The following is a 26,281-nucleotide window of genomic DNA, read 5'->3' as shown; positions in this document are numbered from 1 at the left end:
TGGGGGTGTTGTTTACGAAATTGAGAGGACGAAAAGCGAATGTCTGGCGCTTTAAACGGTTTGGTGGACACGGAAAGTTCACCTAGGGGGAGTTGGAAAACCCTCATTCCAAACCAATGGTGCACATGGGCTCCAGTATCTTGAGGGAACAAATGGCGTTCGAATCAATTGTTGGTTACCGGCTACCATGGGACTGCATCTCCTCATGATGCTCCACTGCCTTGTGGATCGGATCTTTAAGTCAAAGGCTCGGGGTTCGGTCCCCTAAGAAAACTACCTGCTTCAGTTTGGGTACCTGGGCAGTATTCCAGCCCTCACACAAATCGAATGAGATTTGTGTGGCGCATATATATCTGGTACCCCTTTTTACCAATATTCATGTGTTTAAATAAAATAAAATATATCTTGGTGAAGACATAAGCACGAGTAACTTCCAGAATCTATTAATGGACTATTATTCTATACATATTATATATATATATATATATATATATATATATATATATAGATAGATAGATAGATAGATAGATAGATAGATAGATATAGATATAGATATTATAAGCTTTATTTTGACCTATAAATTATTATTATACGATTTACTGTCCCTAAATTATTTTCGGTTTATTGATTATTGTCTCCCATGTTTATAGACACATTTGGCTTGATCTTGTACAAATATTATTTTTTTATTTGATGGTGTGATGCGGTCCGTTTGTCTGGTATATAAACCGAGTATACTTGAAATAAATGATTTGCATAACAGAAGCTGTTATTGGTGTTCTGGACTCAATTGGAAGGGCTAGGCGTATAGGGGACCAATAAGGACGCTAGGCTGGTCATACCGGTCGGCCGTCATTTGTTCCGCACAGTGCTAAGATTAGACAAGTCGGACTTCGATTGGTGAATAAATCACATGACAAAAGCCGGACATAAAACCACAACAAATTGGCGAAGGCCTCTTTCAAAATTCATATTAATAATAAGCGAACATTATTTTTTTCAGTTTATTTAAATATGTTATTGTGATATTTTTTTTATTGTGAAACTCCTCAGCAGTGCACATCCATAATTAGTTTACAGAATATTCTATAAGCAAGTTTTCCATGGTAATCTGGCTTCAAGTGACTCATGAATTCAACTATAAAATTACTAAAATTTCCACAAAACCCCGCTTCTGATAATATTTTTTTCGATTGCTGACTAGGTATGATTTAGTAGAAATTTCATTTAGATTCGAATGAAAAGTTTTACATCGGTTAGGTCTTGAGTACATTGATAAGCATTAAATATAGATGACGTTTAAATTTGTTTCATGTCATTAATTGATGTCGATTTGGAAAAAGCTTAAAGCCAAGACGGGCGCGGTAACTTTGTCGATACAGTATGGGACTTCTTATCAGCGGTGACTTATGACTATTTCAGCGTTCGTGCCTAAGAGTTTCAGGTCTAATAGTGCGATTTAACTTTAAAACGGATAAGCCAGAATCCAACGGTCTAAATTCCTAACTTCAGTCACTTGACAATGCAGAATGTAATTATCCAAGAATACTGATGGTGAACAATCTCAGCCTTGAGATGGCTGAACGACGTTTGTCACTACAATGTCAAGAGATATATACTTCAGTTACTGGTTATCACTAAGCAATAAAAACTGAGCAGCCTGGAGATTTCACATCGAAGAATACGAATTTTCACTGTATACAGGACAGGCCAATATCTACAAATGATGAAATTATGGTTTAATATGACCTTGTTTTTGATTTTTTGTTTATTTGATAATATTCTTGTAGAAGGTTTACACGAACTGCTGAAACATATTGTTGAAGCTATTTATTGTCAATTGCTCAGGTTTGAACAAGTAAAATCTTTGCCTTATGTTAGCTTGCTATCATTTGTTTCCTTTAAGTTCTGTTTTCTTCTTACTATCTTCACGTCTTCATTCCATTTCTCTCACAATAAATGGAAACTATATTTCATTAGGCCATTTACATCCATAATTTTCTACTAATATTTCAAGACACCACTGACTGTATATAATCAATAATGAAAGCTGTGAGAAGTTATGAGCCAGTGAAATAACCACCGGACCTCTAATTAATATTCAACTAAATAAAAACCTGTCTAAAATATGTGTGTACGTTTACATACCAAAAATAATACAAAGAATAATTTTCTATTAAATGTAATGAATCATGAACCATTGTACTATATTGTATAATTGATGATATAGGTTTAATAATCTAAAATGCTGTCTAATTTTCGATGCTAAGTTGACGGTTTCGTCTGATTTAACATCTCTGCCAAAATGCTGCTTTCAAAAACCACAGTCATAATTCGCGAGCAATCTGACTTCTTATCTCTATCAGCAACAGCACTCGAACGACTAATTATGCGCACAAAAGATGTTCGGTTTCAATCTGATAACATCACCTATCGTCAAACTGATGGGATAAAATAGGAAGTCCACTTGGTCATGTCCTAGCAGATATATTCATGGCTAAACTTGAAAAGAACAAGCTTAAAGAAGCGGATGATGAAATGGCATATTATGCGAGGTATGTTGACGATAATTTTATTGTATGTAATGGTCAGCAACAACCAAAACACCTGTTAAACCTTTTCAACGACGCTCATAAAAATATTCAGTTTACCATAGAACAGAAAAGGAATGTCAAGTACCACTATCTCGACACTGCCATACAACTGAGGGAGGATGTTACACTTCAGCGCTCAGTTTTTATCCACAAGATACGTGGAATGGTGTTCAACAGCTTTTGTCTGATTAGTTACAAAAAGACACTTATCAAAACATTGTTCCACATAACAGAAATAATGTGCTCTGTTGGTGCACTAAAAGCAGAATTGATACACGTGAAAAAACACCTAAAAAACAATGAGCATCCAAGGAAATTTATTACGAAGTCTGGTAAAAGTAAGTAGAAAACTCTTAAAGAAACCACAGTAGACAAGAAACTTATTCTCATTCAACTTGAATTTAAGGGTGACGATGTTGTGGCATTAATAAACGGAAGATTAAAAAGCACACTGACCTGAAGTTATCCTACAGCTAAGCTGATTATCTTATATGTTCTTTAATCCAATCGGAGATCGATAGGTACCCTTTATTTGTTACCACCATTTGCGTATACAGATTTGTATGTATCTGCCAAAGCAGTTACATTGGTCGAACAGTAAGAAAGGCCTACATTTGATTTCAAGGATGTATTCCAAAATATCTCAGGTCATTAAGATTTAAGGCCTTTAGCAGTGCTATCGCATAACACATTTGTGACACAGGACATCAGGTTGATAGAAGAAAATCTTTCAGTACTATCGATTGACTGTTGAATGCCATTCTTCTCAAATTTGTTGAATCCATATCCATTAAACGAATAAAGCCAAACTTGTGTATCCAAAAGAACACGGTTGGAAATCAACTCTTACTGATGGTGATTTTATCGTCATTTATTTCAACTTCTATCTCCCCTATTTCAATTACTTCTGTTATTTCGAAGTTATATCCATATTATTTGTTTTTTGATTGATGGATCTCAACTCATATTAATCTTAATTGTTTTTAATTTATGTTCAACTACTTTATTATAGAATCAATTATTTATTTTACTATAACTGATGATAAAAAATCTTTTCTCACGCATCTACCATACTCATTATATGTCAGTCCTCTCACTACTCTACCATAATGATACCTTATCCATTTTTACTGTTATTAGTGTGTGTCAACTTTATAATAATTTTGATTCTTATATTTAAGGTTATAAGTAGTTGATGATAATCTAATGAAATAAAATGAATTCTTGTTATTCTGCTCAATTCTTTGTTCTTGCTCTATTCAAAACTACATTGATTATAAGCAAAGATAGATAGTGGCTGGCAGTGGGATCCAGGATGCGCGTTTTGTCCTATTTGGGACTCGTCAGCTGGATGTACCTGCATCTCAGAGTTGATCTTGACTCTAGGACTCAAACCCAGTACCTTTCGCTTCAATGGCAATCAGAGACTGACCAGTTGTAGTCCTAAACATCAATGGGAAGATTCAAATAAACAATACTAAGTGAATTTAAACTTCACCCCATTGCACAAGCAAGTGGCTATCAGGACTCAGTAGCTGAGTGGATAACGCGATAGCGTTTGAAGCGAAAGGTACTGGGTTCGAGTCCTAGAGTGAACATCAACTGTGAGATGCAGGAGCACCCAGCTAACGAGTCCCAAATAGGATGAAACGCGCGTCCTGAATTCCACTGCTAGCCACTATCCATCTTTGCTTACAATGCTTGTGAACTAAGGCTATATTGAGTGAAGACGCACAGTATGCACATATGCCAGTTAGAGACTGATCAGTTGCAGTCCTAAACATCAATGGGAAGATTCAAACAAACAATACTAAGTGAATTTTTACATTGATTATAATCCATTGATTTTGTAATCAAATACCTTAAACAAATAGGAAAAAAATGAATTTACTGAGAAAAAAATTTTCAGACATAATGAGTAATGTCAGACGAGTTTGTAAAACTGAGGATGAATACACTAATTTTATATTTATCTACGGGGATTAATTAAATAGCTATATATATATAGTTAACATTAAGGAAATCGAACCCAGTGATGTCCAATCTTGCGACGAGCGCGATACATTAGCACCATAGAGTTAAAGTCCAGTTGTTACAGTTTACAACTCCAATAGACTTCGTGATGTAGTCCTGCCATCATTCCACATTATCTATCCTAATACGAACATGATTAAAGTACATGGGTCAAATCTTTTCAGGTTGAATTAGAAATTTGATCGAAGTTTGTTATATGAACTGTCAGGTTTCGCATCGGTAGTCTAAATATATCGTGCTACTCATAAAATATAGAAGTAATCGGAAATTTTGTCAGTGTTTTTTATATTTAAATTAACGGCTTTTACATCCAAGGCTCCGCGCACACAGTGTATTTAAAGTTTGCCAGTGAGTGGTGAATATTCTACTTATCTAAAGAATCGTTTAAATTTCATAGGTATGGTCTAACATACTGCAAATATAGAATATTAACAATTAATTTTTATGAAAACCATGCTTTGTCAAACGATGATTATACATAGGAAAATTTAAGAAGAAAGAATACACATACATTTAGAATCTTCACGAATACTTGTCTTGTAACAATTTTATTACCAGCAATATCCAAAGGACGTAATAAATCAGCTAAACTTTGTTTTGTTGAGCGTCCCATTATGATCAAGATTTCTTTTGGACTATATTCAGATCTTTTGAAACGTGGTGACAGTACCCGAATTTTATCAGTTGTTGTCTGACCATATCTTACACATAGATTTGGTAGTTTAATTCGAGCTGAATCTTGTAAATCAAGAAAATCTTGATTTACTATAATATCCTATCGAAATCCAAATAAATGTCATTTGATATAAATTAATTCAACAATGAAACATTACTTTCCAAAAACTGTTAGTTCATAGTACAGAAATGCACTTGTTTTCACAGTTATAATACACTGACTGATCATTGATGACTAGGTTATATTGGACAATCGCTTGTAGTAGTGCGTGGTTCCCTGGTGGTGCAACTATGAATGACGACATTAGAGATTGAACACAAGACCTTCAGATCTCTCAGCTAGTGGGTAACTCAAATATCACTGAACCAGTAACAAATTGTTTCGTCAGTTTATAAAATAGCCTGGCTATCATCCATTCCCATCCATGATGATTGTATCGTAACCAGGTAGTCTGTAATTCGCCCTCAATGGGTTCTGACTTGAGTTTCAGGAACTCGTCATCCCAATTTGATATCTGTCCGTGGTGAAATCCGATATTAAGAATTGTTTTTGTTTTCTACAACTATTCAGTAAATAACAAACAGTTAAGTGACTGATAATAATTATATTTTGAATTTCAAAAAGTTTTATCGCCATTCAATTTACTAGACTTCTTTCTAGATTATGAGAAGATGAAAATAAATGTGATTATAAATTTTTATTTCATGAATTACTTTATGCAACCTCTGTTATATGGAAGGTTGCCTTTCAGAATATTTGATGATGCAAGTCTGGGTTTATTTATAAAAGGAATAGAATGGTAACTGGGAAAAGATGTGCAGTTATGCAGTGTAGTTGACTAGCCCTTGCTTATTATATCTGACTAGTCATACAAATCCTTAAGTAAATTAATTTCAAAAGACAATAAAACAGTTGGGTGTTCCTCTTTAATAAGTAATATGTGAAAAATGGAAGTAAGATATGTTTGGCCAGTGATCGACGACTGACAAGCACCAAGTATATAGACTATTGTTATGTACGAAAAACTGACTTCACTCTACTGTATCTTGGGTTTTACACTGTTTAACTAAACGTTCATTTTATCTCGTTTTCAGTCACTAGTCAGTATTATATGTCCACGTATTTCTTGATCTGGTATGGAGGTCTACTTATCTCATATCTAGTGGTCTTGTTCAACTAGTCGTACTATGCAGTCGTATATAAATCGTATTGTATTGTTCATCGTAATTGTAACATAATATCCTGTAATGCTAGATATTAAATACTAAATATGTATGATAAGAAGTCATTTGGAATATCGGTTATTTTCAAAGATATAGACCTAGTGGGTTACTCATAAGATAATGAAGATAAGAACGGGATTTTCAATTATTTTGTTGCACTCAATACCACTGTGGTAAGTATTTGAAAAAATATTTTGGAATGACGAAACTACTTTAAGGACAAGTGCAGGTTATTTACATAGAAAAACAGATCATGGGGGCAGTAACCTTGTAGGTATTGATTTGGATTGAATCTTATTTTTTTTTGAATCCGTTAGTGTATTTTATTCCTTTTACTGAAAATTATACTGAAAAGTACTTTCTGTGAGGGGATACATTTCAATCACTAATAAAGCTTACAACACTGATTAAAAAGAAAAAAAAGAGAACTATCTTCATTCTACTCATCTTCTATACAATTTAAAGCTATGCTCTCTCTAAAAATTGCCAATTACAAAGTAAAAATTAGCATCATTATAACATTTTTATTTGTTACTTATGTAGCTCACTGAAATGTGAACAAAATATCAAGCATTCATGCAGATAAGAAATATAATTCAAATCAGACTGTTTATTGAGAATTATTATTCGATATTTTAACAAAACGAATTAAGCAATTAGTTATTCCATGTTTTATCTGACTATTGTCTCAACAATAATGTAATTTAGATTACAATATTGATAGTCTGAGTACCAAATTGCTGATGCTGCATTATTCCATTCTAAATATGCATAGACTTTTAAGATGATGACATTTTATTTATTGCATTTCACAATCCACCATCGACAGCATTAAACAGTCTTCATAGAATTAGTATCTGATACAAATATCCCCTGACTGAGGTTCCAAAATGTTAAAGCATCTAACATAGGAAATTCATGAGATAAAATAATGATATTGGTGGTAGTAAAAATTTGATATAAACAGTCTATTTAACAATGAACGATTAAATTAGGAAGATAAGACATGTAAAGTGGTATTTCTCAGATTAAATATCTAAGCAAATTACTTAATCATTAGCCATAGATTAGGATGGTCTCCGAGACTTAAAATAGGAAATTTGTATCAATAGACTACTTAACTCCATATTGGGCGATTTGATAAGTTGTGAGATTATAGAAAAAACATATTTTTTAAGAATAGCGCTGCTTTTTAAAGAAATAAAAAATTGGAAGGAAATTGAGACATGACGGATTTATAAAAAAATCCGAAACTTAATTACCTGTACATCAAGTTCCAACAATCCACAGTTTGGATTTTTTAAAATACCTGTTAAAATAGCATAGCAACCAGCAGTTTGCATTGGATTTCTTGACATCTGAAAAATTAGATTGTTTTCAAAATTTCAAATTGTTCGAAATACAAACAAAAAGTCATTGTGCAGGAATTTTCGTCTAGATTTGAAGAACTATTTTCAAAATATTTAGGCACTAAGTTAACGGAAGGCATTAAAAAGAAATCGTATCTGTAAAAGTCTCAGGGATTGAAGTTAAGAATAATGCTATTATTCTATTTGGCAGTCTAATCCAAGCTTCAGGGAAATAATCAAAAATCGGATCAGACTGCAAAGTGAGAGTTATTTTTAATTTTGGTCCCTGATATTTTTAAAATATATTTTGCCTTTTAGGAAATCATTAAATAAATTGAGTTAATCCTAGAGATTTGTTCGATTTAAAAACACAAGTGTATTATCTCACTCAGTAGATGTCACCTGGTGGATTTTGATTTTGTAATGGAACCTCTGTAGATCTTGTAATCATGGCTGTGTAGTAACATAAATTTTCTGGTTAAGAGAAATTTTATGTGTAATGGTATATGCGTTATAATGAATCTCGGTGTCATATTAGGTTATGAGGATAAATTAGAATTGCCTTAGCTAAAAAGTACATGACCTAATACAACAATTCACCTGGTTGACGTGCGGTGTTACACCCTAGTGAAGATTAAGGTACGTGTAACTTCCAGAATCTATTAATGGACTATTATTCTATACATATTGTTATTGTATAACTATTCAGTGATTATATATATATAGATATAGATATTATAAGCTTTATTTTGACCTATAAATTATTATTATACGATTTACTGTCCCTAAATTATTTTCGGTTTATTGATTATTGTCTCCCATGTTTATAGACACATTTGGCTTGATCTTGTACAAATATTATTTTTTTATTTGATGGTGTGATGCGGTCCGTTTGTCTGGTATATAAACCGAGTATACTTGAAATAAATGATTTGCATAACAGAAGCTGTTATTGGTGTTCTGGACTCAATTGGAAGGGCTAGGCATACAGGGGACCAATAAGGACGCTAGGCTGGTCATACCGGTCGGACGTCATTGGTTTGGCACAGTGCTGACATTGGATAAGTCGTATTCCAATTGGCGACTAAACCACATGATAAAAAGCCGTGCTTAAATTCAAAATATACGGTACATTTTAAAAATGGATCACAACAACGATGTACATGTATAATGGAAGTTCCTGAATTATCGACTTTTTTCTTCAGTGTATGCCGTTGTAGGTCATCATAATCTCATTTTTTTGGAAAAACGAATTTACAACAGGAGATCCATGAAAATGGATATATATATATAGGATATATTTATCGTTTTCCTCAAAACTAAAAAGCCCTTAATTTGATGTTAGTTGACAGCAATCACTAAAGAAGGCTATTATAGGTATTTGTATTCTTCAGATCTTTCTATAGATTACTTTCAAAAGGCTGAAGCCTTTTGTTTTAATTCCTGTTTATGTTTTCACTACAAATTAGACCACTGGATTTCGACCTAATTATTTCAAGATAACAAATTAGTCGCAAATTCAGAAGTTGTCAAGTTCGATCTCTAACGATGTTATGAGTTCACAAACTAGGACGAAAAAGTTATTTGGTGATCCCGCTTTTCAATAGTAATTTAGTTGTGATCACTTAACGAGGAAAAGCAATGCCAATTACAGTAAACCCCTTTATCAATTTATAAAATATTTCTTTTGTGTATATCGCTTCTCTAGATCCCAAAAATAAATTAGGTTTGAAAAGAATGACTGTATTTGAAGAATTTAGATCTATCTTATACTGTATATTACTTGAGATAAACATAACAAAGTAGATATCAACCATACATAATGTGAAGGTAAGCCGAAAAAACATAATTCATAAAGCCTTTCACTTATGAAGGCTACCAAGTTCATGGTATTTCATTTTATGTTAAAAAGTTATTATACACGATAAAGTTTTCAGGTTGACCCAGTAATAAGGCAGTTTACCTTTTTCATGTTACCTTATTTTTACTACCGTTTTATTGATTGAATAATTTGACTAAATAAATAGGAGTATACCTTTCATATAACTTACAATTCCTGAAAACACAAAAAATCACTGCATTTTTGTCCATATTAAAGACTGGAAAGTTATTTTTGGCTGTTGTGTTATTTTTCGTGACTTTAAATTAGATATATTTATTTGGGATTAACGCTAGGGACTGAAATAACCGCAAGTAAAAGAATCATGGTACAAATCTACATTAAAAAACCGATCTCAGTGACCTAATTTCTCAGAAAATCTGATAAAATAAGTGTTCAACATGTTATACAACCCTGTAGCTGACATTGTTTGTTATACTTTACTTATAAATCAACACAGCCACGTCTTATAGAGTAGTAGTAAGCTGATCTCCTGAAGTTCTATCAAGCTACAAAAATTCATTTTTTATTCGGTTGAACAAAAAGTGAAATCTGTTGCTCTCCTATCTTTGACAGAGCTCTACTAAAGAAAAAAGTACTTTACGTAGATATCTTTTTGAAATGAATTAGCCAGTATACTACTTCACTGAGGTCTTATCTGAATTTCTTAATGTAAACCATTGAGAATTTCAAGTTTTTCTACTGGAGATTATTAGCCTTATATTTTTCTATATTTTACTGTTACGGACATTTTAAACTTCATGGTCGTTCATAACCACTATATTTTGTCTCTGAGATGTTTCATTCTACTACATGGATTACTTATTCATGAAGCTTTAATTATCTTCCTAGAGAAACCCATCAGTAAATACCTTAGAAATAATTGAGTTGTGTTCTGCTGTATGGATAATTATTCACCATGGGGGATAATAGTTCAAGAAGATAGAGTATAAAGATATCTATGGAGGAATGCTGGGGCTCAAGATCTGTACCTAGACAAGTAGTTAGTTCATCTAAGCCATATCACTCAAAGTCTTCAACCACTGATCTCGATTATTGCGCAGAATCCTATCAGATAGTCTGCATCTGGCAACATGGCTCAAACCAACAGTCAATAATTACATGAACATATTCCATTTCTTAATTTAGTCACCCTTATTATTATTTCAACCTACTTCTGAAATGTACTAAATTATTATGCAATAGTGTATATAAAGATAACGATAGTAATTACTCAGACATTCTTGTAATAGGTTTTGTCGGGAGGTAAAAACCGGTTATTTTATAAAAAAGGTCAGTTATAAAAACTCACTCGTAAACAAGTTAACGTTGAGTTCACATAGAAGCCTTTACTCAACAATACAGAACCTTCTGGATTTATTCTATTATCCCTATTTTTTTTTAAAAAAAAGATGGAAGGTTGTCACAGAAGAACAATTATTTTATTAGAATAATAAGTTCATGCTTAACAGTAAACATAAAAGCATCTTCATTCGCTCTATTGATCGATCATTATGTATGTGTACTTGGTTGTGTCACCAGTGAAAACATGGTACTGAAAACTGGGTATTATAAATGATAAACATTAAAAAACAGCTTTATTTGAATAATGCCATGAGAAGAAAAATTTAATCTCATCGCATTATCCTAATTTATCAAAGGGACTAATTGTTTTAACAATTTGATCATTGTTTTTTGAGTGAGTATAGAAAGAAAGATTTATTATTAACATTTGTAATTTTATATACGACCAAGGCTTTTCTTCTATAATCAACAGATAAAACAGCTGTTTCCGAAATACTGCATTAAGTTTACAGGATGTAATTCAATGTGTATTTAAAATAATGAACAAGGATGCCATCACTCAAGGTCATCAAAACACTTCCCATTGACCGAGTGAATGACTGATGTTATTTCATCTAATTTGTTATACATGCATTGACAACTGTAGATCATCATTTCAATCAAATTAAATTAACTAGAAGCGATTTCAAAATTCCATAGCTATTTAAGGTCTATTACCAACCAGCTGATCGTTTCCAAATTTAGCATCTATTTAACATCTATTTTGATTATTTTTTATTTATGTATAAATTCATTAATAAACCAGTAAAGTACAGAAAAATATTTCATCTGTATGATCATCAGAATATCCATCGATATTCAGTTCTTTAACTAGACTGGGTTTGTACAAGAGTGTGAATATAACATAATACCCTGAGAAATCATAAGTACTTTCAATGGTCTACAGCTTAATTAAGTTAATGTTGAGTACTTTTAGCAAGATGGCTAGACAGAGGAAGAAGATAAACTACATAAAAAGCTGATCAACTGACAGTGTTATGCTGACAATTCACTTCAATTCAAAAGTAAGCACAATCATAAAAATAATATGAATGTCAGTTTTCAGCTCAATAAACAGTCGATTTGATCATAACATCTTATTCATAAACCAATAATAATAATAACTGAATACACTTCTGTGACTTATTTTATGACTTCATTGAATTCAGTCTAGTGTTTAATGATTACAAAATCGAAGTTAATGATTTTAAATTACTATTAACACTTTCCTTCTGCATTGAATCAATCGTAAATTAGTGATATCGTGGTAGTATATACATAAAACTAGTTTGTACTACTCAATAAACAAATCAATAAAAAAAACGTAAATGCACTTTAGGTAGATTAAAATGTTATGCTCACTGAGTTTACATTATTTTGCAATTATTATTTACAAATAGGGAATATAAAACTTAAACCCAAAGACATCCTTAACTCTAAGGTAATTAATTTAATGAATAATATACTTGCAAAGAGTCATTTTTAACTTTCATTAACTTATAAGCTAGTTGAAAATAGAGATATGTACCGGACAACAAGTTCATCAGTAATAACTTCAAAATACTAATTTTCTAACAGTTACGTAAAGACAGAAAAATTGTTATAATGGGAGCTGACAAGGGAAACACCACTGTTGTTATGAATAATTCTGATTATGAGAAAAAAGTCAATGAGCATCTCCACACTGAACCTTATGAAAAAATCAAAATTAACAAATGTAGAGCAACTTTGAATAAGTTGAAAGCCGAAACGGCCAAAATGCTACGAGCTTTAAAACCGAAACTAGGACCATCTCTATGGTTTTCTCTATATCCGAAAAGCAACAAACCATGCAGATTTTATGGACTACCAAAAATACATAAAACAGATGTCCCAATAAGACCTGTTGTTGATTATACCAATTCACCAACCTACAATCTTTCTAGATACCTAGCTAAGATTCTTAAACCATATGAAATCTCAATCAAACACGGAATTAAAAATTCTAATGATTTTAAAGATGTTATCTCTAATATTCACATAGAAGAAGATGAAATAATGGCAAGTTTTGATGTTTGCTCATTATTCACTAATGTTCCAATTAAGAAAACATTAGATATTATATATAATCTCTTAGATTCTGACACTGATCTTAAACAACGTTGTCCTTTAGTTACCTCGGATATTATTAAAGCGTTAGATCTATGTTTACGTTCAACTATATTCAGTTTTCGAGGGAACTTATACAGACAGACAGAAGGTGTAGCTATGGGATCACCGGTTTTCCCAATTGTTGCTAACCTCTTTATGCATTCATTGGAATCTAGTACCATCTCAATGTGTTCTCAGGCACCAAAAGTATGGTTAAGATATGTAGATGACACTTTTGTCATTATAGAACGAGACCATATGGACGAATTGTTTAAACTTATCAACAACTTTGATGAAAAAATCAAATTCACCAAAGAGTTAGAATCTCCTGAACACAAATTACCTTCCCTAGACTGTTTAGTTGAAAGGAAAGATAATGATAGCTTAAAAATTACTATATTCCGAAAGCCGACAAATTCAGGAAAATATCTAGATTTTAAATCGGCACATCCACACTCAACCAAAGTGACAGTGGTCAAAAATATGATTACAAGAGCTCAAAAACTTGTCACGGAACCAAACGATATGAAAAAGGAAACAAATTTAATTACATCTAGCCTAATGATGAACAATTATCCGAAAGATTTTATTAAAAGAATAATTAAGGATGAAAGAAAAGACGGTATAGATAATACAAAAAGATTACAAAAAAAGGAATGGGTTAACACAGTGGTGATCCCATATCGGAAAGGTGTTTCAGAAGATATTAAAAGAATCTTAAATAATCAAAATATGAGAGTATTTTTTCGAACAAACAATACGCTAAGATCAAAAATTAGTAAGAATTAAAGATCCAATTCACAAAGAAGAACAAAACTGTGTCTATGAAATCAGATGTAGTGACTGTAATGCAACGTATGTAGGTGAAACATCAAGACAACTGAATGTGAGGGTGAAGGAACACAAACAATGTTTGAAGCACATTCCTAAATCCTCAGATGATGTAAGGAAACTAGAGAACAAATCAGCGATAGCATTACACTCGATAGAATCGGGTCATACAATTGATTTCGTTCACACAAAAATCCTTCAAAAAGATTTCAACTCTTACAAAGAAAGACAAACAGCTGAAGCCCTATACATTTGGGCTAATCCAAACAATATTAATAGGAGGGATGGAATACAATTAGCAGTACCATGGCGGCTAATCATTAATAAGTAAAAACCTGAACTCCTTAAGGTTTTTTATCTATTTCGTATTATCTAAATGACAACAAATGCATTCGATGATTCTAATCAGTTGTCTTATCGGAATTTGTTTAACAATTCACTGGAACATTAAAAATGACACATACATACAGTTTATAAAATTTGCTCTCTTCAAATCTCACTCTTTTATTATTTTTATTTTGTTTAATTATCTTCATGTTATACATGCTGTGACAGATATGATTCATATCATATATTACAAATTGCATGGTTTCCTTATAAATTTACTGATAAGAGACAATATATTGTGTGAATGTAATTTCTCCTCTCACCTCTTACGTTTTTCTATACAATATGTTATATAAACACTCATCACTTCACATCACACATCTCTTACACACTAATACACATACCTAGTTTAGACATTGTTAACGTTGATTGGATGACCTATTCAGTGTACAATGAACCCGGAGAACCATGTACCTATTTATATTCGATAATTTTGATGTTTGATTATAATTCCTTGAAAAAGTTTGAACCAGATTGCCAGGCGAAACGTTGGATTCACAATTGATTGATCACTGGGTGGTGATCAATCTCATGCGTGTCAGGTCCTTAGTGCTGATCGAATGCTATCGATCAAGTTGCAATGTGGCCACCAGTCTAGGTGGCTCAACACTGCGTGCACTATATATATTAAGGTAACATGGTGGTTGGAGGTGGTCAACAGGAAACCCTGGACCCGGGTTTCGTGCTACTTGGCACTCGTCAGCTAGGTGTACCTGTAATCTTGAGGGAACTGATGCTTCCTGGCGGATTCGATCCCGTGTCGCTCAGCTTCACAGTCAGAGACGTTACCACTGAGCTATTCGGGCCGTGACCGACCTCCTGTAGGACTGAGATGTAATCACAATTGATTGGAATTACTACAAATTCATTCGCTGAGATTTTACAAATATATATTATTCCTATATAATGTCTTACATCAACTGGGCGCTCAAATACTGTGAAACTACTCGCTCTAATTTAGACGAGAGTTCTTATATACTAATTTTCTATTATTAATGGTATATGATTTTAATTGTGAATAGTGACTGAATGTTAAATTGAAACTTAATTGTCAATGAATTGACACCAGTCTAAAACGTGGATGCGCACTGCTGAGGAGTCCCATAATAGGACGAAATGGCCGTCCAGTGTTTCCAGGTTTTCCATGGTGGTCTAGCTTCAATTGACTCATGCTTTCAAAAGTGAAAAATACTAAATCTCCACAAAAACCCCTTCTGATAATTAAAACGTAAAACATAATTTAGTCAAACTTCGAAATATCAAAAATAATTATTCAGAATAAAATTCGGTGGTAGTTGACGTTGGATAATAAGTCTCAGAATCAGTCAAAATAGTTCGGATACATTTACACTTTTTCTTCTTTTGAATCTTGAATTTTAAAATTATTTTATGCACTTTATTCCATGAACTAACTCTTTCCACGCAAATTTTATTCTGTCTACCTTATTTTTCTCTCTATCACTGGTACGTCTACTACTTTGCCATTCATCTTGATATGTTCATTTCGCTGTGATGATGATGTATTAAAACTTAGCTCGATATATATATATATATATATCAGGCTCTACATAGACCGTGACAGACTGACATAAAATCTACATCGTTTAGTTAAAAACAACGTAAATTCTGGAACGGAAGTTCATTGATACAAGTTACTACACTTCGTATCAGAACATAGTGAGTATACCACTTACATAGAGACATGATATAAACTTTAGTAATATTTCATCAAAAACAGGTAAGAAATGGAAATAATACTTAACAATATGAAATCAATATATTCACTTACCTTAAATCTAATGTTTCTAGTGTGACATTATTTCTTAATGCATAAGCTAAATCAGTACATCCTTTCTTTGGACCGATTCCATTGGCAGATAAGTTCAGATGTTTCAAATTTATATTTTCCTGCAAAGTAAATAGTATAGACAATTTATTATTCGTAAAATTCCAAAATAATTTTTCTAGAATTGTGATCTCCTTTTCCAAAGTACACTTAAACACTAGGCCACTGAGCTGAAATTCAGATATTATTGAATGTCGGTCAACAATCTGTAAAGTGAATGTGATATTTAATGGAACATTTGTGGGTACCATCTACATTTATGTACTGAATACGTTTTATCAGCCTTACTAATGTATCTAAGGGACAGAAAATTGTGAATTCGTATTGAGCTGACAGAAATATGAATATAAAAGGTTTTCAATAGTGAATAGTAAATGATTAGAAGTAAAGCCACAACACCTTATCATGTTTGACATGATACGGGAAAAGGTTCAGTCTCCTGTATGACTACGGAGGTCAACTATCAATGAGTTTTAACTATGAAGATATAGTAGAATCGTTCTCTAGGCTTTTTTAAGGTTTTTTAGCTAACTTTAGTTAGTCCTTTCAAAGCATTTATAAATGTTTGCGAAACTATTTTAAAAATTAGTAACTTATTACTTAGTAGAATATGTAACTACGTTACTGAGATTCATTGAAAGAATACAAGCAGATAAAATTCAGTGTATGTTGCTCTGGAAAACAAACAAAAATATCATCCACCACTAAACTATGGAGAATCAATACATTTCTCCTCATTGGTCTAAAGCTAACTAACTTATGTATTTTCCCAAAATACAACATTGAACCAGAGTTTAGGACACGGTATATTAGTCAACACATCGGTTAAAAAATTAACTGTTTATCATTTAGAAACAGTAGAAGAACGTTACAGTATCGTACTAATAAACATTGACTGTCTGTTGGTTACCCACACAGGTTGCCACTGAAATTCTCTCACACCTTAAAATGAAGGCTATGAGTTATATCACGGAAAGAATTATTGATTACAACTGTTAGGAAGACGCGAGTACGCAACTCGGTAATTTGCTTTTTTATCAGATGATGCAATCAAATCTGTTAATGGTGTGAATTGCGTGCATACATTCAATTATTAATTAATGCATATCAACTATTACCTTATCCAATACATTCGAATTTGCATGTTGACTCGACAAGAAAATCATACATAATTCAATGTAATTTTGTCAAGGTTTTGAATCAGTGGTTGATCATTTGTGGATTCATGGTTGGAGAATAAGTAAATTCTCATCTCCAATCTTGCCTTTTCCATATATTATACAGTATCAAACTTCGTCTCGTTATTTAGCAAAAAGATAACTTGTTGTTTCCGCAGAATATTACCAAACAACCATACCAGTATTTTATCGAGCTACAACTGTGATTGCTTCAAAAGCTTCAAATATTAATAAGTTGGCTATTCAGTTTTCTTCAAGTTTAGAATGATATGATGAATAATTTTAAATTTTAATGAGAGTGACTTTTAACGCTTTTAATAACTCGATTTCGTTATATCTAAACAAAGTTATCAATACAAATTTCTATTAAAAAAGTATACACAATAATATGACAAGCGAATTTTAATTGATCGCAAGTAACTCTTATTGATCCATATGATCAGGTAGTTTGAAAGTTAGGGTCAATTTCATAATTGATTTTCATTGATGGTTAGGCATATATATACTTTATCGATAATACTATTAATGCTGTTAGTTACAGAAGTAAAACGTTGGAAAGACAAATAAAGGATATATTCTCATCTGTTATATAATTTATATTTATCACGTCAGTTTATGAACTGTTCTAACTAGAAACCAAAAACTTAGTAAATTGACCGTTTTATTTTGTTCTTTGGATAAAATGATCAAGTTTTCTATTTCGTGAACTCTCAGATGTTCAAAAACGCCAACTACTGAACACCTAAAGTAAGTGATTACTGTTAAATGACCATTGTTAGACCAATCTGGTCTCTAATGTTAATAAAATTCCATAGATCAGATCGCGATACGACTACTTGTTTGTGTTTCAATAGCAAATGCACCATGCGATAATCTTTGTTGATTTATGGCAGTCGGTAGAAAGTCTGGAACTAAGGGTTTCTGCTTGTTGGAACTTGTTAGTTCTGTGTATAAGTGGTCTGAAAGGAACTGATATTTATCGCTAGATTCAAACCCATGTCATTCAGCGTCATAGTAATAAACTTCAGTCCTGAGTTATTGGGGCCACTTTGGTGCCTGTTGGATCAAAATTCTAGTACCATGATATCCTACCGTTTCCTTCCAGTTACTTTACATGGAGTCTCTAGCTTACACATTATTTAGAAAGCATATCAAAAATCTTGAAGAAAATGAGATATTCTTAGTTATTTTGAATTTAAGTGTTTGTAAGGAGGAATAAATTCAAAAATAATCAACTGCAGTCACTCGACGAATAAAAAAGTCCTTAAAATCATTAAATTGAGATTGTTTCACTCAACTATACTTATCACGAATTAGAATGACAACAAATGAAAATTTAACAGTGAAATAATTTGAACTTACAGCTAGACCTTTGCCAAAAATGTTCATTTTTCCCCTTCCTAATCTATTCCAACTTAAATCGAATTCTAATAACGTCATCGCTTGTGGCAATGCTCTTCCAATATATTGACAAGATAATTCACCCAAATCATTATAAGAAATGTTCATATACTTCAATTTTCGCGTGGTCTAAAGTCAATTTTTTAATGCAATATTATAAAAAGTACAATAAAGGTTCAAGTTCTAACAGTTAAGTGTAAAACGTAAGTTAAGGTCACTAAAGTCATATTTTTTCTTCACGGAACACTTATAGATTCAATGGATCAAAATAAGGATAAAATTTTCGGAGCCATTTATCTTTCTTAATCAAATAAATTAAACTCCAAGATAGCCTACTAATTTTCACGTTAGTCAGTGGCAGTCATTAAGAATCAGAATTAAACAGGGAGCGTGACTAACTGTAAATAACTGTATATCTTTTACAAGCCAATATTTTACTTACAGAATAAGGATAAAATGCAATGAACAATAAGTGTAGCGAAACTACACACTACTTCAAAGAACCAATAATCCATAAAACATTAGTTCTTAATGCAGCTGCAACCAGGTATTTCTCAATTTTGCTTATTATTTTTGCAGACTACTATTTAGTGATCAGTAATATAATGAAAACGAAAATGGTAAATTATCATACATAAAGAAATAACAAAGAAAATATTTGGGCATAATTTAGATAAAACTTGTTTACTTCAGCGGCTTCAGTACTGGTCTCAACAGATACTGTTAATTATTGCTTGTCAACGATAATACATAAGATGTTGGTTGGAAGTAGTCGACAGGAAACCCTGGACCTAGGTTTCGTTTCGGACCTGACACATATAACGTTGATCACCACCCAGTGATCAATCAATTGTAAAATGATAATACATCAAATACATGAGTTTGGCACTGATCAATTTTCATATAAGCATAGAGGAAATTGTGAAATTTTTTTTTAGTTTAAGTCAATTACTGATTTCAGCTGGACCACCACTGAGAGCACAAAACTGTAATCTCATCCTAGAACAGGACCCCCAGCAGTGCGTGTTCACAACCTTCACCCGGATAACGACCCCAGAACCTTCAATCTTCCAGGCGAACACTTAACCTCCAGACCAGTGAGTCTGCATCCAACGGTGTTAATGTCTAACTTCAGTCGATTTATGTTATTTTTATTTAACACCAAGTTAGAGTTTGAACTTTCCAACACCTGTAATTTTTAAACATGAATTTAGTAAATTTCAAATAATCAGAAATCTAGTCATACCTAAAAGGCTAGTCATATTGTGATTAGCTTAACATCAGTGGCTCAAAGTGAAGTGCTAAAAGATACTGACTCGAACATTACATAGTTCTACGTCTGCCTTATGAGGAAATAGAATTTTATGACTAGATTTGAAGGTTGTTTTTGAGTTTACTTAATCAAATGGCACTAAGTACAGTAAATTATCACATCATTGCTTTAACCACAAATAACAGCTTGAATGATTTTATCAAAAAAGTTAATAATTATGTGATTCAATTAAACATGAATATTCACTTACCGTAATCAATTCTGAAAAAAATTTTCCCGCAATATCGTCGAATAAATTTTTCCTTAAATTTAGTTGCAATAGTTCTGTTGATGATGAGAGTGTTTCACAAAGGTATTCAGCTGATTTGGAAGTTAGGTGATTTTCAGATAAATTTAGATTAGTTATAAATGTATTCTCTCGAAGCATGTGACATAAATGATTAACACACTGAAAATCGAGACAGCAATACAAGACAATAAATTTTAATCACTGGAATCAGTAAAATCGAAGCTAAATTAAAAATTAACTGTGGTTAGTAATTCAAACTGATGTGATGGATAGAATACAGCTTAATAGTCAAGTCTTAGTTTTAATGTTGGTGATTTACTTTACTAATATCGTTCAATCGTTTACAACATCCAGTCATGTGCGTTTTCCAGTGAATATATTATTAAAGACTCGTTGTTTTATTACATAAAAAACCCTATCATCTGGTTAGTAGTCGTGGCATTAGTCTCAGTTGATTTGTGACATTTGATTGGTAGTTTAATATCATCAACAGTTATCCATCTGTCATATTGTGTGATTGCATCCTGTTTATGGATCAGCATCCGACAAATTCATCTTAAATGACTTCAAACTATCTAACATTCGTCACTTCATGACTGATGACAAATGTACTGAATCAAAGATGATATTGTAAAAAATATATTTTAAGATCAAACGGCTGGAACTGAAAGTATTATTACTTATGACAACTGGTGTTTATACTAAAATGAAAGTATATTTCATTATGCTACTCAACTCAAGTACTTATGGGGATTAGGTAACAATATTTAAAAGAAAGTTTTCTTTGTTGATATTTGTACTTCCAAAACAGAACTAATTTGTACCGTTTAGATTTATTCTGAAGTTCGCTATTTAAAATTCTTAATTCTAATTGGTCGTTAAAACATTATGATGGTAAAGAAATGTATATTTCGTCTCTTATTAAAATTTCCATAAACCTTGCAAATAGAAAAAGATATGCCTTTTAAATATGCACATGTATTTTTGCGAAACAAGTCCAGTAATTCAACTGTTGTAACTAATAATCACTTTAAAATGAACTGCTTTTGTTTAAAACGTTTTAAATTCGTTACTGAACCTCCAGTATGGGATGATAGTATATGTGAAAAAATGAAAACTAGTATGTCATACAGTTAGAATGTGTGATTTTCGAAAGAATACAGATTGGTATAACCAGTTGAAAAACTACTTCAAATTATAATTCCTAAAACAGCATATGTTTAAAAAACTGGTTGTTGTGAAAATAAACATTAGACAGACATCGAATGATATGGTGTCTTAGATTATCTGAGTTAAAAAGGAGTGTGTCTGTTATAAGTTATATTCATCTTTATACAGGTTCTAAAACTTTAATTAAACGTTAATTTAATAATAACTAATACTTACGAATAATCTTTAAAATAAATGATGAGATAGAGCTAAATCGAATATTTTTTGAAAAAAGATATCCACTTGAATAGTGATTAGGTCATTAACTTGAAAATAATGATGTATATATAAAATTTGTCATAAGAACTGGTGTCAGCAATTAAAACAAATATAATTCAATGGCTTAAGTATACTTAATAAAGACTATAGTGAAAAATGGTACCCACAGTGTCTATACTGTTCTATGAATCGATGAACGGTTTTGAAGAAATAACGGTTAACTCAATCTTTTTAAACTGAATTTCGATCTACAGGTTTTATACTGATCATTTTTTGTAATCCATGTAGCGTGAAGAGTGTGAATTGGTGACTCTGACTTCAGTTAACGATAAAAGTGAACTGAATAAACAGTGCAACTATTAAAAAAGTGAAAAGTCATCAGAATGTGAAGTCACATTATCATGAGAAATGTATTAACTTATCATCCAAACCAGAGTTTGTGGAAAAAGATCATTCTTAACTTACTCTCCAAATTTACCTTAATAACTGAACAACAATTAAATGATGAAAGATCCGAGGAACACAAATCAAGTATTTCCTACCCGATTGAAAACTGACTAGTGTACAGGTTTTTTTTCGGAAAATACTTAAATCTCTCGACTAAGCTTATTCTTTCAATTCCATCAACCAGAATTCTCTCTCGGCCTGGTACTCTTAAATCAACAGTACTCACCTTATGGTCCTCCCATAAATGACCACCTGCGACTAAACACTCAGAGCCCACCTATATCTCTTAATTTTATGGACTAGAATCCATAGTCAAAAAGTAATCAGGAGAAGGCTGCCGTTAGGTTTATCCTCACATTGATTGAAAGACGAAATTTCAACTACCCTACAGGTCCCAAACGTTGTTTAAATTCAAGTGAACCCATTGAGTCGTCCCTGAGATTTAGTTGAAAACCAAACCAATAGCGCAATTGACATTTCCAAGATAAATAGATGAGTCAGTGTACACTAATGGCTGTCAAAGGGTTAGAAGTGTCCAGATAATGGTGATTCATTACAACAGGAGGACGGAGACTGTACGTCAAAGCCGGGTGGGAAGACATGAGTTACTCCATTAAGGTCCTTGAAATACATTCAGTTTTTGGTTTCAGACCTCAACTAACTTAAGCCAGAAATGATCGCGGAAGCTTAGTTGGATTGGACAATATTTTTGTATCTAAGATCCAGTCAGTCTTACAGGAAGTCTTGACACTCAATATTGTTAGTGAAAAGAATGTCTTAATAGTGAGCTTTTTAGAATCATATCAATTAACTTTAAACAGGTGTGAAAATTCTACTCTAAACTTATGGCAGCTTCATTCATTTTGTGATTACCAATGCAGAGTCTGTAAAAGATATAAGCTGGCTTAACTTTTCAAACGTGATTAGCATGATGAGATTAAAACAGGAAACAGGGTCAAACTAATTTAGTAGCGATGGTAAGAGGAAAGACCAACCGTTAGTAATGTAGTTTGAAAATACAGAGTTAAAGTGTATGTATAAGTGAATACGGGAATTAAAGATTGTGATGATAACAAACAGCGAATGCATCTTCCCCACTATGGACCACCGTGAATTATGTCAACCACAGTTTTTAACCACTGATCGCGGTCATTGCTCAGATTTCAATCAAGTCTATTCGTGTTTGTCAACGTTGCTCACATCAACGGTGATATAGTCTTCATGAACCTCTGTCATATTTTGATTTGGTCACTCCTAGCTTTCATCCACTTTTTCCTATACTAGAAAATGTCTCATCAACCGGTTCGAAGCTCAAGGATTGCTTACGTGGTTGCCCAAGATATACATGGGTAATACTTCAGAAAAACCTATGGCCGAATACTAGTGACCTACAAATGTCCTTTGTTCTTAACGATCATGTTTCAAACCCATAAAGTGGAACTGAGCAAACTACTGGGTAATAAACTGGTCTTTTGATTGGAAGGCAGATATTTTACTTACTTTACGGATACAAGTTGACAAATAGCAGTCGTTTTTTTATTTCGTGTTAAAATTTCACAGACACTAACCAACTGAGGCTGATCAGACTTCCAAAATTAGCGAAGTGGTCGATTTACCAAACTACTTCATTCCCTATTCTTAGTTAAAGGGTTGGTGAAGACCAATTCTGAAGCAACCGTTTGCATGTAAACGCAGAGGAAAACATCTCAAGCATGACAGTATTGTCGCCCAAAGTGATTCAAAAACTCTATATTCTTTTCAGCTTCTTTTACAAACAGAACTATACTACCAGCGTATTTTTATTCTATGATCAAACTTCCGGGTATATGATAAAACCTTGAAAAACTTGGCAAAAAATGTTGTGTTTTCAGCAAGACATCAATGAACTAGAAAATAGGATAGTAGGTGACCGCAATAAATGCCACTTGAGGTTAAGAATCTTGCAAACAGCTGGCCGTTAGCTCTGAATTAGTCAATAGCATCCAGATAGAGATCCTTCACAAGGTTTATTACGTTTTTGGGGGCTTCTTAACTACAAACACTGCCATGAAACCCTTTGTTCAATAGAGTCACGCTCCGCTCAAATGAGAAAGTATCCATTTTCTTAAAATCTACCGATTCCTTCACATTTCCACGTAAAACATGACATTTGCTCCCCTTGTTACTTAACATGAGTAAACTGCCTGAATCAACCAGTGCATTTGTTCCTGTGGGGGCTAATAACTTTGGAGAAGCTTTAGATACATCAAGTTGAATAATCTAGGGTCAAGAACTTAAAAGTTACTAGTGCGAAAGTTGTCATAATACTGTTTTGGTATGAGGTTTTTCATTACAAAAGACTGAATATGTAAAAATAGTCAGAGCCGAAGATGCCACAGGTATTGTACTTGACAACACTTTACCAGTACCACTTTATATAACTGAATCGCGCCCACCCAGTGATTATCAATATATCGAGGAGTGACTGATCTAAACTGGCTAGTGATCGCAAGAGACGTTGAGCATGCCGTTCCAAACCGTGATCTTTTGCGGATTCATGACCGAGCGCCTTCAGCTAGGTGAGTCCATTAAAACTAATGTGGACAGCACCGGATGCCGAACACTTACAGAGCTATTGATTTTGGGGATTTATTTACAGCTACAAAGCCATTAAATATCGTGATTTATTTGCAAGACATTTCACGGCTTTATTTAAGATAATTTCGAGTCCAATTCCAAATAAATAAAAAAACAGATTCAAAGCATAAAAGCTGAGAATAAAGTCACGCATAATAGACTTAACAATCATTGTTAGGAAAAATATGACTGACCATCTAGCTTATATGTAATTCTCGGGACAAAAATGACAACGTGGTTTTCCTTAGAGATCTAACGAGGAATTATAGCAGAAGTTCCCTAAATTTGGAGCGCCAGCATCCTTTTCATCGCACAAGGACAACACTAAGAAAACTGCAGGTTCAAAACAAAAGTAGTGGATTCATAATGTGTAACATATGAGTATTTGCAAAGGCGAGTTGCTTAAAAGAACAAGGAAAATGGTTTGCAAACAATCTTTCAAACTACTTAAAAATCTCCATACACGTCTCGGCACTGTTATACTGCGGTTCTTTAGATACAGGAAGAGTGTTGTGATATTCTGCCACAAGGCCTATGAATTTAACCGAAACAAACCTTTGGAAGAAATATTTTAAAATTTCCCACTGAAGTTGATATGACAACCATTTCTACTCATCAAACTTGTGTTAAACATGCTTGTGCAGCATCATTACCTCATCGTTAAGACAGGAGTTGGTAAGATCCAGTTGTGTTATATTCAAGCTGTTTGAAATGCTGGAAAAAATTGGCTTGAGTTTTTTAAGTCCTAAAACACTATATTTCAGGCTTAGGCTCTCGTCCTTTAGATGTCGAACAAAGTACCCTGAGGGCAAAGCTCCACGTAACCTGCAATCATTTAGGTATTCTAATTGATCTGGGTCAGTATACCAGTGATCTATATTTCAGAAACTTTTAGGTAAATATATCTAACGACATTACCTTTTGCTGACAAAAGCCTTTTGCATCTTTTTATATGTGAATTGCCTGTCACCTTCGACTGCTCTTTTCTTCTGAATCTATCTTTCATTGTGTTGGCAAAATTTGTACTGTCATCCTGATCCATAAAAATGGGAGTACTAGGAACAACAGTATTTTCATCTTTCTGTCCGATAGGATGTTCTTCTTGATCTTGTTCGTTTATCCCCATTGATATACGTTACCAAAGTAATAAACTTCTAATGACAGTATGTGAAAGGTACGAGCATTAGTCCAATCTGAGACGTAAAAATTAGAGCGAAAACATAAAAGAAAATCAAATGTTTGACATTGGTTGCTATGACATTATCGTTCTAAACAAAATAGTCCTCATTTGTTTATCAAACAATTCACCAATTTTTTATTTTACTTTTATTTATTATTTACCAACTAATAACATAA

General features: G+C 32.7%; 1 protein-coding gene and 1 non-coding gene across 2 annotated transcripts in view; one reads left to right on the top strand and one right to left on the bottom strand.

Annotated features, from left to right (window-relative positions):
* Smp_123470 (nalp (nacht, leucine rich repeat and pyrin domain containing)-related) overlaps window positions 1-26,051 on the bottom strand; it is a gene marked incomplete at its 5' end in the record, with an annotated part of 33,581 nt that extends 7,530 nt beyond the window's left edge. Inside the window, 8 exons of the mRNA XM_018799382.1 lie at window positions 5,140-5,403; window positions 7,790-7,885; window positions 11,068-11,146; window positions 16,237-16,355; window positions 18,834-19,001; window positions 20,396-20,593; window positions 24,425-24,568; window positions 25,896-26,051. Coding sequence (XP_018651176.1) covers window positions 5,140-5,403; window positions 7,790-7,885; window positions 11,068-11,146; window positions 16,237-16,355; window positions 18,834-19,001; window positions 20,396-20,593; window positions 24,425-24,568; window positions 25,896-26,051 — 1,224 coding nt within the window. The remainder of the gene's footprint in view (window positions 1-5,139; window positions 5,404-7,789; window positions 7,886-11,067; window positions 11,147-16,236; window positions 16,356-18,833; window positions 19,002-20,395; window positions 20,594-24,424; window positions 24,569-25,895) is intronic.
* Window positions 4,124-4,190, top strand: Smp_tRNA_01538_Pseudo_TTG.1.1. Its single transcript has one exon. It is a non-coding gene (tRNA).
* Window positions 26,052-26,281: the final 230 nt, after the last annotated feature.

This window comes from Schistosoma mansoni, chromosome 3 (assembly GCF_000237925.1).
Source record: "Schistosoma mansoni strain Puerto Rico chromosome 3, complete genome".
NCBI classification, from domain to species: Eukaryota; Metazoa; Platyhelminthes; class Trematoda; order Strigeidida; family Schistosomatidae; genus Schistosoma; species Schistosoma mansoni.
The sequence above is the reverse complement of the archived record's forward strand: the minus strand, read 5'-3'. Positions and strand labels throughout refer to the sequence as shown.